The 17,062-nt window shown below is 52.2% G+C and overlaps 1 protein-coding gene across 7 annotated transcripts in view; it reads right to left on the minus strand.

Moving 5' to 3' along the window:
* The window catches only part of CACNA1C (calcium voltage-gated channel subunit alpha1 C), a 647,971-nt gene that overhangs the window by 44,154 nt on the left and 586,755 nt on the right, over positions 1-17,062 (minus strand). For 4 of the 7 annotated variants that reach the window (XM_030939229.1, XM_030939227.1, XM_030939232.1 and 1 more), the window contains 3 exons: positions 6,161-6,193; positions 2,914-3,042; positions 594-659 (listed from right to left, as the gene is read on the minus strand). In XM_030939229.1, coding sequence (XP_030795089.1) covers positions 594-659; positions 2,914-3,042; positions 6,161-6,193 — 228 coding nt within the window. The remainder of the gene's footprint in view (positions 1-593; positions 660-2,913; positions 3,043-6,160; positions 6,194-17,062) is intronic. The other 3 variants (XM_030939233.1, XM_030939228.1, XM_030939231.1) reach the window with 1 other exon arrangement.

A 17,062-nucleotide genomic window follows, 5' to 3' on the forward strand; every position in this document is an offset into this window, starting at 1 on the left:
GAATGGAGAGCTCCAGGTTTGTGGTGAGAGATGCAGTGGGCACCTGGGAGGGGAGGCCTCAGAAAACTGCTGCATGTTTGATGTGGTGAGCCTTGTGTTGATTTGATTTGGCCCTTCCTTGCTTCCTTCTTCTTTCCTCCCTCCCTCTCAGTCATTAGCTTCAAATGAATCTGGTTAGGGTAATTCTCAGGCCCATCAGACCTGGACACAAACAGGGGTGCTGGGTAGACACACCTTGCTGCTGTTTCTTGAGAAGGGGCCGTGTCTCTCCCAAGGCCCCTTGCATAACTCAGGAGTGTCTTTCCTCTACCAAGAGCAGAACCCAGGCCTCGGGGAGGGAAGCTCTCTGGGCTGTGTATTCTGTACCTGACCATTCTCCTGTTACCTACAGGAGATCCATTTGGGGAAAGTTCCCATTCCTGTGGCTTTTTGGGCCTCAGAAAATGGAAGAGGAGGGAGAGGGACAGTCAGGAATGAAAGGGAGAAGGGAGGGAGGAAGGCGTGAGGGAATGTGGTGCTGGGAACTGGGAAGAGACAGAGCAGGAGAGGAGGAGAGCAGGAGGCCAGGGGACCCGTGATGGGAGCCTCCCTACCTGCATCCCGATCACCGCGTAGATGAAGAACAGCATCACGATCAGGAGGGCCACATAGGGCAGGGCCTGGAAGGAAGTGCAGGAGACTCCCATGAGGCCAGAGTGCAGAGGCCAGCTGGGCCCCTTCCCAGGGAGCACCGCATCCCTGTCTCTGCAGCCATCAGCTATTGCCTGGTTTGGGCTGGGGGACACTTCCAAGAGTCCCACAGGACTACTGGGGAACGTGGGAGAAGGTCTGAGAAACGAGAACTGACTTCCCATTTCAGCTGGGTTTTCAAAGCAGAGGACTACGGGGAACCTGGGAGAAGGTCTGAGAAACCGGAACTGACTTCCCATTTCAGCTGGGTTTTCAAAGCAGAGGACTACGGGGAACCTGGGAGAAGGTCTGAGAAACCGGAACTGACTTCCCATTTCAGCTGGGTTTTCAAAGCAGGCCGCAGAGTAACCATATCGTGCGACACTACCTGGGCAAAACAATCAACAATGAGCAAAACCTCCCTCCTCCGACTACACATGTGCGGTATGTTTGTGCGAGGCAGGAGGAATCGTGGACAGCACCCAGCTGACTGTGGTTACCTGTGGAGGAGTGGGGTAGTGGCAAGGGACACCCTTCCTTTACACAGCTTCATTCTATCCCACTAGTTGTAGTGAGCAGGTATTACTATTACAATGAAAACATTTAATAAGGAAAAATTTAAAAGAAAGATCATGGGTTCAAATCCTGTTTTTGCCACTTTCTATCTATGAGAGCTGGGGCACTTAACTTCTCTGAGCTTCAGTCTCCTCATCAGAAAAATGGAAGTAATAATGATGACCTCTCAGAGGTTTCGTGGTTTAAATGATTGAAGGCTTATAAAGTGCTTAGTGCATGCCTTGCACAGAGTTGGGTTCCATACATTCTATTCGCTTAATGCATTATCTGCCTGGCAACTAGGACGACTCAATTTCCAGAGCCCCCGCCACTTCTAGGGAGAGGCCATGGTCCCCGGGATGGGAGGCCCGGTCCGTGTTCCCAGGCGCCGCTTCAGCCACCACGGGTCACTAGAGAGTGCAGCCAGAGCAGGCGCCGGCTGCCCGGCCCGAACACCTGCGCCACCGTCAGGCCCTCGCAGTCACCCAGTCTGTGTCTCTTCCCAGGCCCGGGAGATGTCGGGGGGCAGGGCGAGTATGGCCACTCAGCCATGGGTTCCGTGTGCACCCAAGTGCAGAGTCAGCGGCAGTCCTGCTTCTGCTGGGGTCTACTTTTCCGAATCCCCGGAGCCTGGGCCGACCCAGGCTGGGAGTGCAGGAGCCCCAGCTCACCATTAGGCGGGGGTCAGCCCTGGCGGCTCAGAGGAGGCCTGGCCATTGGGAGCTCCCTCGAGAGCCTTGGATGGTCAGTTCCTGGCAGTAGGCTGCCGGGGGCAGAGCGGGGACGGGCATCTTTCCTCTGGCTACAGCTATAGCCATGGACACACTAGACCAGGCCCAGGCACGCCCAGTCCCCAGGCGGGGACTGGCCGGGGTGGGGCACACAAAGGCTATCTTCCCCGACAGATTCTGGTCTGGGGAAGGCTGAGAGCGGCCCCTCCATGGGGGGAGAGAAGCCTGCGTTCCGCCAGCCCAGGGAAGCATGAACCGCCTTCACTGGTTCTGCACTCATCTGGGGGAAGTCAAGTGGCTCAGCAGCTTTGCCTCTCGTACTTCAAACCTACAAAGGCTCCTCCGAGCTGGCAGGGGCTGACTGTCATTCTGTTTTAACGGGAAAACAGTGGCTGAGAAAAGGAACGCATCACGTGGCCAGGCAGTCCTGGGCCCATTCGAAAGGCCTCTCTAGCCGAGCGGAGGACACCAGGGTCCTGCGACTCTGGCCGAGGACATATCAGGTGCTGTCAGCAGATGCTGCTGAAATGCCTGCGGGGAGGAGGGCGATGGCCAGATTCTGAAAATGCTGAATTCAAAGGGCAATAGCGGTCACCAGGTTGTCCAGACCCGTGTTTTTCAGGTTTGTTCCTTACCACAAAACCCCTTGGTCCAGTAAATTCTTGTGGAGAAAGACATAAATGATGGTTAAAAGTAAGGCAGACCCTTTCCGCCTCCCCTTAGCTCCCATCCCTCCTTTACCACCTGGCCTTCTGGGGCTCAGAGCCTGCCTTAGAAACCACAGGCTTCGTCTAAGCCTCTCAGTACAGAAACAGGGAGCCAGGTAGAGCGGCCGAATTCTGCCACACAGAGGAAGGAGCAGGGCCCCAGAGTGGAGGGCTCCTCCCTGTGCCAGCTGTGTTCTGGGCCAGGCGGCAGCCCTGGGATCCCCAGGCTGCAGGACATGAGGGGCGGCTACCTGGAAGGACTTGATGAAGGTCCACAGCAGCGTCCGGATGCCCTCCCCGCGGCTCAGCAGCTTCACCAGGCGCATGACCCGGAATAGGCGGAAGAAGGTGATGGAGATGCGCGAGTTTTCCTCTGCGTTCTGGAACCCGTCGGCAACAGGAGGTGCAGTTAGCACAGCAAGAGGGGAGGTGAGAGCAGAAGGGCCCCTCCGAGAAATACAGACCTCAGTGGCAGTGGCAGAAGGCAGGCCAGGGTTTGCTGCACTAGACTTCCCCCTCAGATGGGAGGGCAGCCGCCCACTGTAATGAGTGGACAGCTCAGCCCCATGGTCTCTGCAGAGCTAGACTGTGCCCAGGCTGCTGGGCTGTGGTCCTGTGTTTTTACTCTCCCCACTTCCCCTTCATTCCTAGTTCTTAATGCCCTGGGTGGAGGAACAGACAACTCCATCAGGAACTACCATAAGCTTTGGAATCTTGTAGGCCCACAGCCAGTTGCCCTGGGAGCCCCTGCCTCTGCAGCTGCTGAGGAAGCAGCCCTAGCCTCTCTCCCGTTTGTCTGGGCAGAGAGTCCTGCATCCTAAGTGGAGCCCAGCACTCTTTGAGGACACGGGTTGGTGGATGGCCTCTCTCCCAGCTGTGGGTATGCGTGCATTTGAGGCCCCCTGAAGGGACCTCATGACCCAGGGGCTTGGGACTTCAGCACTTCCCTTGTATCACCTCCTACTTTCCACAGCCCCTGTCCCAAAGGGAGGGATTAGGGGTACTCCTCAGTGCTGGAGAGGGTCAGGTTTGCAGGCCTTGCTCTGAAGCTGTTGCCCTCCTACTCCCCTCTGCCCTGGGGCCTCTGGGAGGCCTCAACCCTCCAGGCTGTATAAGACCCTGGAAGGGAGAGGGGCAGCATAAGGGAGGGGAGGCCTCCCTTGCAAGTGGTGCTCCTGCAGATGGTCTCCCTCGGGGCCTGGGGAAGGGGAAAGGGAAGGCGAAGGGGAGGAAGGGTGGAGTGCAGGCCCAGTTGAGTGGAGGTGCTTGGGCTGCTGCTGTTGGACCTGGGGGAACCTGGGGGCTTGGGCACATGCCTGGCCAGGACTCAGGACAGGCTGCCCTGCCATCCTCTGCCTCCAAACCTGAGAATATGAGCTGACTCCCCACCTGTTCCTCCTTCTGCCCACACCGGCCTGGTGAGCAGGAACCTAGGAGGGAGCCACTGCCAAATCCGGAGCTAGTGCAGCTCACCCAGCCCTGCGGGCACCAGGAGAGAATGGACCCTCGGGGCTTCCTGCTACTGTTCCCATCCACACCTCCCTGAGGTGGGAGGTCTCAGGTTGTTACTGGGGCCACCTGGGCCCTCCCCACGCCTTGCTTTACCTTGCCTTTTATCTTGAATTGTTTCTAGGTCAGACTCTCCCCGGCAATATCCAGCGCTAAAGCCCTTCTAACTGCACTGCCTGCTCTGGTCGACCCCGATGTGACATCAGAGGCCGTTTCCCTCACTATGCAGGACACGAGATTATGAGGGAGGCAGGGAGACCCGAAGGCAGCCACCACTCTGCACAGAAGCAAGCTAGAGACCTCTCCTGCTTTCCAGACCTTCCAGACAGGAGAAGAGGAAAAATATTTCTTATGTTTCAAAATCAGAGCTGCCTCAGTTCCTCCTAAGGCTCCCATTCCCCTCAAGGCAGGGGACAGACTGGTGGGTCTCGGGACCTGCTGCACGGGTACCTGAGGGGCTGGGTCGAGAGCTGCAGGCAGCAGCGCTGTCCTGCCCTGGGCTCTGCCCTGCCTGTGTGTTCTGAAGCCTTTGATGCCCTTAATCTCTGTATTTCTATCATCCGTGTATCTACTTGAAATTCTATTTTCACTCCTTAAAAGGAGGTTGTGTTCCCCCAGAGGAGTATGCAGAGGAGGCTTAGGATTTTATAACTTAGCTGTCAGTTCCACCATGTTCGAGAAAGGAGAAAAAAAAAAAGAAAGAACAAGCTTAAGTGGAGAACTTCAGCTCCAAGTGTCAAGAGTTTGAGAAGTTGGTGCCACAGGGGCATCTGGATCTGCTCAGTTAAAAAAACAAAACAAACAAACAAAAAAAGAAAACACCAAACACCAAGCTTGCAGTGTGAATTCCATTCCCCTGTTCAGAACCCTCCCCTGTGGCTGCAGTTTCCTAATGCTGCTCGAGAAGGGGAACAAACACATTGCCATTTGGACACACCAATTGCCTCTAATAAACCAAATGACAATGCAAAAAAGAGGCAGATCCAGACGGCTGATCCAGGAAGCAGCATCCCCAGGAAGTGGGGTAGAGTACCCCGGGCTCAGCCTTTCCTGTGGCAGCCTTGCAGCCAGGCAGGGCCAGGCTGCACTGGGGAACCCATCAACCCACCCAAGCTTGCCTCGGCCTGTGGACTTTGCGGCTTGGTCAGTCAACCCCACTGGTCCTTCTAAAAACTCATACTTGGCCCGGTTTGAAATGCGTAACGGCAGCCTTTTGGAGGAGCCTGGGCCAAGGAGCCTTCAAAGTCACACTGAATGGCATCTCTTTTATCACGTTCGCCAAAGCAAATCAGAGACTCCTACCGCAGGAGTGATCCAATCAACAGAGCTCGTTTTTCTGCTTCCAGCTTGCTGCAGAACAGTGGCTGTAGCCTAATTTTAATGGACTTCAGGAATTTAGAAAAATGCAAGGGGTAGCAAGGTTGGAGTGCCTGGAAATTCAATCATGCTCTCAGTAACAAATCCCAGCTTAAACCTTCTATGGTGGACTTCCACCTGAAGCACAGGGAAGCTAGGAGCTGTAGACACTGATGAATAGGAATCATCATCCGCCCTTCCATCCCCTGGCTAGAGCACCTCTTTCTTCCCTCCTTACCCTGGAGCCCCTACCATGGCTCTCATAGGCACCCTCTGCAAATTTCTCACATCAGATTAAGGTCAGAGGCTTTGGCCAGTGGAGTCCTCAGGGCGTTTAACAGGAAACGGCCCTCAGGTCCCATTCTCTCCCAGTGGCTTGTTAGATAGTCAAGATCACAGTGAATTACCACCCCAAGGAAAGCTCAGGGGTAAAACACCACCACTGCACAAACAGCATCTTCACAGCTCACACGAGAAGGGAACAGGCAGGCAAGGCACACGGCAGACACGGTGGCCACATGCAGTGAGAGCCAGGCGGGGCTCCCAGGGACTCTGGAGTTCGGGGTGGGGAGAGTAGGGGTGTTAGAGGGGGACACGGAAGCCTGGGAGCATGGTCGGGAGGGTTGGTCTTACCATAGAGGGAGAGCATTGGGTATGTTCAGCTGGCTTTAAAGAAAGGCAGATAGAGATAAGCTGTAATGAGTCTCCCAGGAAGATGCCCGGTATTCTAGGTCTTGGCTAACACAGGAGCAACACAGTGGCAGAAGAGGGCAAAAGGAAACAAGTGAAAGAAACGTGAAAGCGTAGGCCTGGCAGGTCCTGGGGCATCCCCGAGACTGTGGGGTTTGTGTTGCTGGGTCTCATGTCAAACAAGGACCCACAGGCATTCTCCTACCTAAGACCTTTAGAACTCACACCTGTAATATTATTACATAAGCAGATGAGGTCTTTGGGATTTTGTGGATGGAGGTTTGTAATTGTTTGGTTTTGTTTTGTTTTGTTTTAGAGACAGGGTCTCAGTTCTGTTGCCCAGGCTGGAGTGCAGTGGCATAATCACAGCTCACTGCAGCCTTGAACTCCTGGGCTCAAATGACTCTCCCACATCAGCCTCCCTGGTAGTTAGGACTATGGCACGTACCACCATGCCCGGCTAATTTAAATTTTTTTTTTTTTTGGTAGAGATAGGGTCTCACTATACTGCCCAGGCTGGTCTCAAACTTGTGGCCTGGCCTCAAGTGATCCTTCTGCCTTGGCCTCCCAAACTGCTGGGATTACCAGTGTAAGCCACTGTGCCAAGCCTGTTTTAATTTTATTAGCCATTGTTAACCTTTGAGGACTTGGGCTTTATGCACTTTAGCTTACCCCAGGCAGGGCGAGTTGAAGGACAGAGGCCTTGCTAACCCCAGGGCCTATCCTTGCCCACATATATTTAAGCAAAGCAGCCCAAGGGCAGTGGCCTCTCAGGTTTAGGGGAGAATGACTTCAAGTCAGCACTGAGGAGGGCCTCCAGAGGTGGCCTCAACTCACTCCATAATGGGCCTTGTTCTCAAAGCTCAGGCTCAGGCAGGAGATGGCCTTGCTTAGCAGTTAGTCTATAGATGCGGCAAGCCCTGGCCATTGGCATGAAATAATGAGTGTTGAATTGTTTTCTAAACTTGAAAGCCCTGCACACAGTTTAGGATACGAACACCCCAGGAAGCTGTTCTCAACAGGTCTGACTGCTGAACTCATTTGGGGGTAGAAGCTGAGGAAACTGGCCTCTGGTGAGTATCCCAGGGCCAGCCCTCTCCCCGAGTTCCTGGAGCCTGGCTCTGGGAAGATGCCCTTACTTTTTGGGCTCCAGCCCAGAGGGCTCAGCCCCAACCAATCTTGACCATCTGAGCTGCTAACTCTTTCTAGAAAATCAGGACTTGGCTTTTACCCTCCACTTTCAGATGGTTGCTCTTGTATTTCTGTTTTTAAGGTACAAACAGGGAAAATGTGTAATGGAATTTTTGAAGGATGGAAATGTGCACAACTAGACATTTGCCTGCAGCCTGGAAATATTTCTTGGGTAACAGATTTCTCAGCAATTTTTTTTTTCATAGCTAGTTGGTAGGATGTCCTTTTAGGGGATGGTGAAGATATAGGGTGAGGGGAGGGAAGAGAAAGAAAGGGATGCTTCTTTAGGCTTTTACAGAACACTCTAGATCTGGCTCTCTAGATCTCAGCTTCTGCTTCATGAAGATTCCACCTGCCAGGTCAATCCTTGTGACTGCAGGGTGTGGGGTCCCTAGGATTTGGCTAGCAGGCTGAGCTTGAACACAGAGACAAACATAGGTAGACACACACATGCATACACACACACACACACACACACACACACACACACACACACACACACTCTCTCTCCTCTCTCTTCTCTCCCCCCCCCCCCCGCCTCTCTCTCTCTCATTCAGGCATGCACAGAAGAAATTTCTTGGCAAAGCACCTAAACCCCATTTCCTCTGGTGTGTGATAGTTGCCCAGGATGGTCAGGTCTGGCTACCCTCTGGCATCATTCTGCCCCACTCCTGGCCCGGTGCTTGGGCTCTTTTGCTCATGGACAAGGAGTTCTATGTTTCTCAGGCTTCACTGGAGCAGGGAGGGAGGCCCAGAGGGAGGTAACCTATACCACGTTAACTCCAGAGTGTTGGGCAGAGTTCCCAGGAAGCTTGAGCCATTTGCTGGACTCTTGGATTCATCCTGCAAACCATCACAGCTGCTCATCACTTCTAAGAACCCTGGGTAAATGCTTGAAGGTCTTCTGGGTCAATCCCAGCCTGAACAGGACCAAAATGGAGATAATTCTGACAACATACCCAGGTATTTGGCTTACCTGGCCTAATTGAACCAACCTCTAGGCATCAAAAAAAAAAAAAAAACAAAAAAAAAAAAAAAAAAACCAGTTTTATTTTACTTCTAAAACATTCAGAATCCTTCATTTGGGATTTTTAGATTTTTAAACATTTGTCTTAACTGTCTTTTCTCTTGTTGCATTTTATAGCTCCCATTTAAGACCTCGTCTATTTAAGTCATATTTCACTTCAAGACTTGACTTTAGGTCTGTTCTGATAATCTTGATAGTATTTTGTATTTTAATAACATGTATTGATTTAATCATTTCCTATGGCATGTCTCTATAATAGCAGACAAGAAAAGTCAGGAGCAGCTATGAGGACAGTAGAAAGAGGAGGAATGAAGACTCTCTGAGATCTCTGTGTGGCATTCTCCCGCCCCGGTAATGACAACTCTCTGAAGAGACCAATTTTGGAAGAATCTAGAGACTCAAAGATTCACTTTTTCTTGCGCCTTAAGCCATACTGTTCACAGGGCATTTTTGACTAGCTGGGACAGTGTTGCCTCTAACACCACACAAACTTGTTTTCACATGAGGAGCTACGTTTACAAGGCCCGTGCTCTCAAAAACGAATAACCATTCACAATGACATCAGAGAGTACACCTGAGTAATTTCTACATGGTAACAATAGGAAGCAGCCTGAGACACAGCCCCTGCCCCCAAGGCCCCCAAGGTCTACTGATGCCCTAGACGTTTCCTACATGATCCCAAGTCATCGTTGGTCTTTGGTACCCTTTCCCCTTGGCAAGTGAATCCCCTTCGGAGATGGAAGGAGAGATTGGACTTGCTGGAGTTGGACATCTGTGGTATCCCAGGATCAGCACTTTTAGCTTAGAGACACGTTTCTGTGGTTTACCACTCTCTTTAAATACCAAGGAGAGCGCCTTGGGAAACGACAAAGCATCAGTTCTACCTTTGCATGTAAATTCAGAATTTGTTGGTAGCCATCAATACTTGGGCCATTCATCTCTGACCCCTTCCCAGATTTACTGCCGGGGCCTTTGAGTTAGTTTGTAGTTTCTCCATCTGTGGTCTTTCTGGGGGAAGAAAGGGGCCGTAGGATTCCCTGGAGACATACGCCCCTGAGCCTGGAGACTGCATTCCCCTTTTACAGCAGCCATCAGAGCTGCTTACATAACCCGAACATTCCGGCTGATTTTTAATACGGCACTGTCTCTACTAATGGTAGGCGTGGAGAAATTTCTGAGCAGCCAATTCTTTCATCCTTGTTTTCTAATGATCTGGTAATTTTCAACGATTGCATGATATTGGGGCAATTAATTTTTTCACGTAATTGATATAAATGAAATAAGGTTATTACTCCGTATCTGAGGCAGAGGTCGGGTGTTTTCAGAGAGAGCGAGCTCTGGTTAGTGGTTCCAGATAACAGGCTCAGGGCAAATAGAAAGGAAAGCCGATTTCCTTCCTTCAGTATGCTTATGCAGAGTGCCTTGGTTTGGCAGAACTGGCATTGAGGAGAGGAGCGGTGCAGGGCAGCTAATGAGAGGAGGTCTCTGGAAAGTTGTCTTTCTGGAATTAAGCTCAGGGTCAAATGAGAAGTAACACCTCCATGGATGAAGTCTTTGTTTCTGGAAGGCAGTCACTGTGCACTTATTTTCATTGGAGTGCCAGGTCTAGGCCACATTTACGATGCTGAGGGGTGATACTCAGGGAATGCCAGAGGCCAGCAGAGACAGGATCCTCCCAGGTGGAGGATTTTCCCGCCAGGATGGTGTGGGTGGCTGTGGGATGTGTTTCCTGGTTGCCACATTACACGGTCTCTCTGGAGACTTAAAAGGTAGTTGAAAAATAGCTCTTCACCATACGAAAAACAGTTTTTAAATAATTATTATTTTTTGAAAGCACAGCCAAGCGTAAGGATTATAGAAATTCAGGGGCCGAGCAGTAGATCTCTAGGCTGGAATACTCAGCCCAGTTGTCCTCCACAATACTCTCCTGTGGTCAGGTGGCCAGAGAGCACTGTGAAGGGGGCATAAGCCATGGCTGCATTCTCCTTGGCAGGCTGATTTTGAAAGGTGCAGATGACCTCTGATCTCCTCCATGGAAGGCTGGCTCTTGGCCCTACAGAAAAGGACCGCCCAATTCCAATGGCTGCCATTGAAATAACGCTATGACCTCGGTGTCACTGAGATTCCACGCACCTCTGAAACAGATGTCCAAAGTAATGTCATGGGATTGTGAGTCTCTAAATCGTGGTCCTGCTACAGAACCCTTGCTGTATTTTTTTAAATGTCTTGTCCAGAACTTAGGGAGGTGGATCTGATATAAATTTTATTCCAAGCCACGTGAAGGTCTCAATGCAGCTGGTACCTCCTCCCCATGCTCGACTTCTCTGCTTGTACTACCTCTAATCTCAATTTGATCTGCAAGACACAACAGCTGGTTCTGTTGGGGGTTGTCATGGTGTGGAGGAAGACCAAGGGGTGGGCCTTTGAGAGAGAGACCTTGGAGTTAATCTAGGTTGGGAGGAGGTGGGTCAGGCTGGTGCACAGAGAGAGCTGGGAATGGCAGGGGTCAGGGGCTGCTAGAGACATCCGACGCCAACTTCATGGTCAGGAGCCAGCAGGTATAGGTTAAGGGTGTGTATGTGGGTCCTCACGATCCTTTTATTTCCCCTTCCCACCAGGAGAAACACATTATCTCAGGAGGAGTCAGGAGGTGCTGACTCCTGGAGCCACTGGGGATGGCAGCAGGGCAAGGCATTTTAGGAGGCCAAAGTAAAGCATGTTTTAAACTGCAAGACTTCTAAAGTTGAATGAACAGGTACTTGCTAAGAGAGGTGAAGGTTAAACACACGTCAGCTGGGATAGACAGGAGCTGAGGGTAGAGGCCAGTGGCTTTCAGACAGAAGAGCAAATGAACGAGATATGTGTCATTGGAAGCAATTTTCAGCAGAATTCCCATTTTGGTTTGGTGTGAATGGAGAGACGGAAGTGATGGGGGAGGAGCACTGAGCAGAGGAAGACAAAGGGCAGGGAACGCACCAGGATAAAGCTAGCGATGGACTGGGGACCAAGGAAAGAACTCTGTCCCGAGCCACCTCCCCAAGGTTGGAAACCCACGGGCTTTTGTGTTTCTCCAAAGTGGAATTCCAGCTAGAAGGAGAGGGCCTTTCTTGCCTTTCTTGTGTGTTTGGAGTTACAGACACTGAGTTGAAATGCCCCTTAAGAACTTCCCTCAAGGGGTCTTTGGCCCCAGGGGGACTGGCAGCGGGCTCCCAGCATGAGGCTGCGGCTCCTGGCCCTCTTTTGCTCTTCCTGCTTTGTGTGCGAAGCTGTGGATGGCTGAGAGCTATGCCCTGTGCTGCTGGCTGCAGTGACCAGTTTGCTGGCTGCAAGTGGCTGAAGCCTCAGGGTCTCACTGTTATCATCTGCAACCTGACGGCTCTCAAGGTGGTATTACCTGCCAGAAACACACTAAACAAGACTGATTACACAACTGCCTGGGAGTTTCATCTTCCCCTGGGAAGGACAGCCCAGCATCTAGTCATTCAAACAAACCAACCTCCATCAACAAGAAGCCCATGGAGAACAAACGAATGAAATCGGTGTGCCAGCAGTGCCAGCTGCACCAAAGAATGCCTTATGCCAGAGGGAGAGGCCACAGGATAGAGAAGAAAGGCAGAGAAACAGACAGTGGGTGAGGCAGGGAGGGGCAGAGACTCAAAAAGGAAACAGATGATTCCCAGGGTGGGAGCGCCAACCACGGGAGTAAATGGGCATGAAGAGAGGTGGCCGTGCTTCTCCAGCCACCCTACGTATCTTTGAGCCTGCCTGTGGCTCCTCACTACCAGTTCATGGCATCTTCGAGGTGCCTTTGCTTTACAAGCTTTCTGGAAAAAACCCCAACAGCAGGTCGCTGAGCCTGTAGGAACTGAAGTGTCAGACACTACAGTGTCAGGTCAGGTACAATCAGCTGTCTCGCCACAGCAAGGGGTGTGCTAGGCAACTTCCACCCTTACGTGGGGGGGAATAGAAGGTCATATGTGGGTTGATGAGAACAGGAAAGGAAAGAGCATCTGAGGAAAATGAAAAGTGACACGGTATGGGGCAGAAGGCAGAGGGCAAGGGGAGCCTGGATGGGTCAGAGCCACATCAGACCTCGGCAATCTCACACAGCTGAATTAAGAACCCAGATTGGATGCCTATAAAAAAAAAAACAGGTTCCCATGACCTTTTGGGTCAAACCTGCAGGGTACTTCTCAAGGCAAAAGCTTTTGAGAAGACTCGCTGCACCGGGCCACTTCTCAGGCCGGTCTCTCTGTCCCCACCCCCTCAACCCCACATCACACCAGTTCACACAGCAAGCCTCGCCCTTGACCTTGAGATCCAGGGCCTTTGGCCTCCTCCCAGGGGACTGCTGATGGTCAGATGCTTCCTCCCACTTCTAGGAATGCGGGTGGCTCTGCTAACTCTCTCCAGGGCCAGCTGTACTCTTAAGCAGAGTAGAAAACAACCTAGTTGCTCTACAAAGAGCGACTAGGAAAAGGGAGGATGGGGAGGGACCTCACGAAAGTCTCCTCCCCACTCAGGGGTCGCACTGCTGAAGGCTCACCTGAGATACAGTCAACATTCCACCTGCAGGCTGAGCATGGCTTTCTCTTCAAGGTACAGCGATTTATTAGAAGGGCAGCTCACTAGGCTGCTACCACCCAGCACGAATTACTGTGCTGGAATCACTTCATTTTGAAACAAAGCACCTTGGTAGCATAGCATTAGGTTTGTTGGGGGTGGGGGGTGTTGCTGAAAGTGGGAAGAAGCTGGAAGGGACTCCGAGGGCAACAGGAGGCTGCAGCAATGAGAAGTGGGGCTGGAGGGAGGTGTCAAGAATAAGCTCTGCCCCACCCAGCTGTCCTGAGACCACGGAGGTTGATTGAATCTATCTGTCCTAGAACCAGCTCAGGCCACACCCACCAATGTCACCTAGACAATGGCTGGCAACAGCACCCTCTTGAACCCCCTACTGACTGGGAGTTCTGGTCAGCTTGCTGTGGAAAACCTGTGAAAGTGAGTAACCTGTTTCCTGCCTCCGGCCTTTTGTGTCCTCGCCTAGAAAATTAGTATATCCTCAAGCAATATCACAGAGCAGCTGCTCAAGGTACCTATGAAGAATAAACAGATAAGGGTTTGGGCTAGGTGGTCTCTAAGGTGTGTACACCCTAATGTCCTTGGACAGATCTGCTTTTTGACCACATCTCTCTACTCCCCTCCCTCATCACAACTATGGGCGGCGGGAGGGCACTCAGCCTTGCCTTTCTTTTTTTTTGAGACGGAGTCTCGCTCTGTCGCCCAGGCTGGAGTGCAGTGGCACGATCTCCGCTCACTGCAAGCTCCACCTCCCGGGTTCACTTCATTCTCCTGCCTCAGCCTCCTGAGTAGCTGGGACTACAGGTGCCCGCCACCACGCCCGGCTAATTTTTTGTATTTTTAGTAGAGACGGGGTTTTACCGTGTTAGCCAGGATGGTCTCGATCTCCTGACCGCCCGCCTCGGCCTCCCAAAGTGCCAGGATCACAGGCGTGAGCCACCACGCCCGCCCAGCCTTGCTTTTCTTTTGCCCATTCTGGTCCCTTCTCTGCCATGGCATGGGGCAGTGAGCGTGGTTACAGCCACAAAGGCAGATGGAGAGAGCCAGGCCCGCTGTCCAACGCAAGCACTGTGGGTTGCAGGCCGAGAGAGAGGGCTGGAGTCGTGCAGGCTGAGCTGACTCACCCCTGAGGGGGTGGACGTGCAGCAAGCAGCTCTCTCTCTGACTCAGGACTGACTGCTTTTCCTCCATCCTTCCAGGACCCAGAGTCAGAGAGGAGCCCGGCTTGCTTGATTGTTGTAGGGAGCAGTGAGTGACAGTTATTGGAAGTCGTACCTGTGGGCCTATAGTGGAAAGATGCTCAAGTAGAAAGGCTTTCAGGGCCTGAAGGTGGGGAAGACGTGGGGCCAGCACCCCGACATGCTGATCCCTGGACACTCCCTGCCCTGCCTTGTCGCTGCTTGCTCCCTCTGACTCCCTTCCTCCCCGTCTCTTTCTTCAGCTGCAGATGCAGATACCAACTGGGTAAAGGGAGTGGTGCTGCTCCATGCCTCCTGGCCTTTGCCTTCTGGTCCCTGTAACCAGAGACATGGATCCTGGTGTAGCCTGCATTCTGTCTGAGCATCCCAGGGGGATCCCACGCTTTGTGGATCCAGCATCTGCAGCATCAACCGACACAAAGAAGTCAAGTCAGACAGCTCTGCCCCAAGTCCCGTTGCCAGGAGGCACTGAATGAGGAGTGCAGGAGCCACTGGGCCCTGCCCTTCAGTGATGCCATGCCCAGGCCAGCCTGGCCCAGGGATTTAGCCAGCGGGCACTGTGGAAATGCAAGAGCCAATTCTTGGACAGAAATGAGCTTGAATCCAAGATTCACCTCCCATTCACCATGTGGCCTTGGGCAGAGGTTTGTCCTGTCTGAGCCTTGATTTCCTCATGTGGAGAGTAAGCACTCGGTTTTCATCTGATCATGTGTATGGTGTCCTCGGCATGATGCCTGATCCGTGCTCATCGGGTCGTGCTCGTGTTGGTCCTCTTCTCCTCATGTTCACAGCCACTGCCACCTTCGCTTATTTCCCTGCTCTGGACACGTCTGTGCGCCGTGCAAAGCCTTCAGTAATTCCTCCAGTGAGTTGTTCCCAGAAGCTCCACATCCAACGTTCTTTCCCCTCACTGTGCCTGCTCTGCTCCCTGAAGGTCTTTCTCCTGCTCCTTTTCTCTGCAGAATCTCCACGTGAGCTCCACCAAAGCCAAGGGAGCCTCTCCTCCCTTGCTCTCCTTCAGCACTGTGGCTTTGCAGATTATCTCTATGTAGACGACTTCTTCGCTGGAGGAATCACCCCGGTGAAGCCATGGGTGCCTGATGGCAGGAAACACCACCTCAGAACCCAGCAAGGCAATGGGGGCAATGAAGCATCCACCTCCAGCTGGCAGAAAATGCCCAAGTCAGAATCACGGCCTGCTAGAGTTGCAAGAGACCATCCCAAACCTCTCACTCCTCACTTTTGCATTCAAGGAAATTGAGGCCCAGAGAATGGAGTTCATTGCTCTAAGTCACCAGAGCTGGAAGCATAACCAAGGCTTCTTCATTCACAACTTGGGAATGTTTCTCTATGTCCATAATGCAGGAATTCAGGCTGCCCAGCACTTTCTATTGCTCAGTATATTTTAAAATACAGAATGAAAAAGAAGGGTGTCGGGAAAGGCTGTTGGCCCAAGCAGTCAAATTAATTCCAGTTTGGGATGTTTAGGGAGCAGCTTTTGATGCTATAATAACTTTCATGAACAACTGCAGGAAAATATGATTTCAGACCCAAGCACTGAGGAAGACCAAGAGGCTTCCTTAGAGCAGCAGGACGTTGCACTCTTATCTCCCCGGCTACAGAGGAAGAAAAGCTCGGATTTAGACCCAGGTGATGCATTGGGAGGAGAAGGGCAGGAGCCCATGGCTCAGATACTGAGGCAGAATTCAGCACGACCACATGAGGGGGCCTGAAGACAGTCCTCTTGTGACATCTGGCAGTTGTTCAGAGGCATCTCCCAGATGAACAGAAGTTGGCGGGTCCTGATCTCCTCGCACCAGAGGCCCTGGCCCAGGCCTCTCCACTCTTCTGCCCTTTGTCGCTTCTTCTTCTCTAGTGCCGGGGCTTTGGGGACCATCTTGTTGTGAATGACTCCATCCCCAGGCCTCTGACCAGTGTGTCCACCTGTCCACCTGACATCTCCCTTCCAAGGGTTAACAGACACGTCAAAACCGCACTCTGGCTTTTCCTCACTCACACAGGCCCCGCCTCCAGCCCGCCTCCTTGCCTAACTGCTCCATCCTTCTCTGACTTAGGCCAAATCTCCCAGTCCTCCTGGGCAATTCTCCTCCTGCCCCCATGCAGTCTGTCAGGAAACACTGTTAATTTTGTTTGCAAAACAGAGTGACGGGCTGAGCATTTTCCACCGCTTCTACTGCCACAACTTTGCTCCATGCTATGGACATCTGCCACCTGGATGATTGCATTTATCTTCCAAATGATCTTCCAGATTCCACCCTTGACTCCTACAGCCAGCCAGACTGGTCTCTTTAAAAACCAGAGTCAGGTCACGTGACACCTCTGCTCAAAGCCACCAGTATGTCCCCTTCTTGCTCAGAGTAAAAGCCCAAATGTGGACCCTGTTAGTTACCCCTCTGCTACCCTCGCCTCTCCTTTCCCAGCTCAGTCTGCACCAGCCAACTTGGCTCCTCCTGCCCTGCTACCTCTTCTCCCAGATCTCCGCATGGAGAATCCTCAATTCCTTCATGTCTTTACTTTGTTCAACTGTCACCTCCTTAAGGAAGCCCATCTTATTTAAACCAGCGCCTGCCATCACTGCTCCCCAGCACCTTGGAGCCCCCTTATCAGGCACTACTTTTTTTCCTGAAACGTCTATCATCTTCTAACACACCATACGAGTTCCTTATTTTCTGTCCTTGTTGCATTGTGAATTGTCTGACTATTCTCATCTACAGCGCAAATCTGTGAAGGCAGGGGCTTTTGGTTTGCCAACTGATGGATCCCAGGTGCCTCAAACGGTGCCTGACATATAGGAAGTGAGACTCTAAATGCTGTGGAATGAATGAATGA

This window comes from Rhinopithecus roxellana, chromosome 10 (assembly GCF_007565055.1).
Source record: "Rhinopithecus roxellana isolate Shanxi Qingling chromosome 10, ASM756505v1, whole genome shotgun sequence".
Taxonomy (NCBI): domain Eukaryota; kingdom Metazoa; phylum Chordata; class Mammalia; order Primates; family Cercopithecidae; genus Rhinopithecus; species Rhinopithecus roxellana.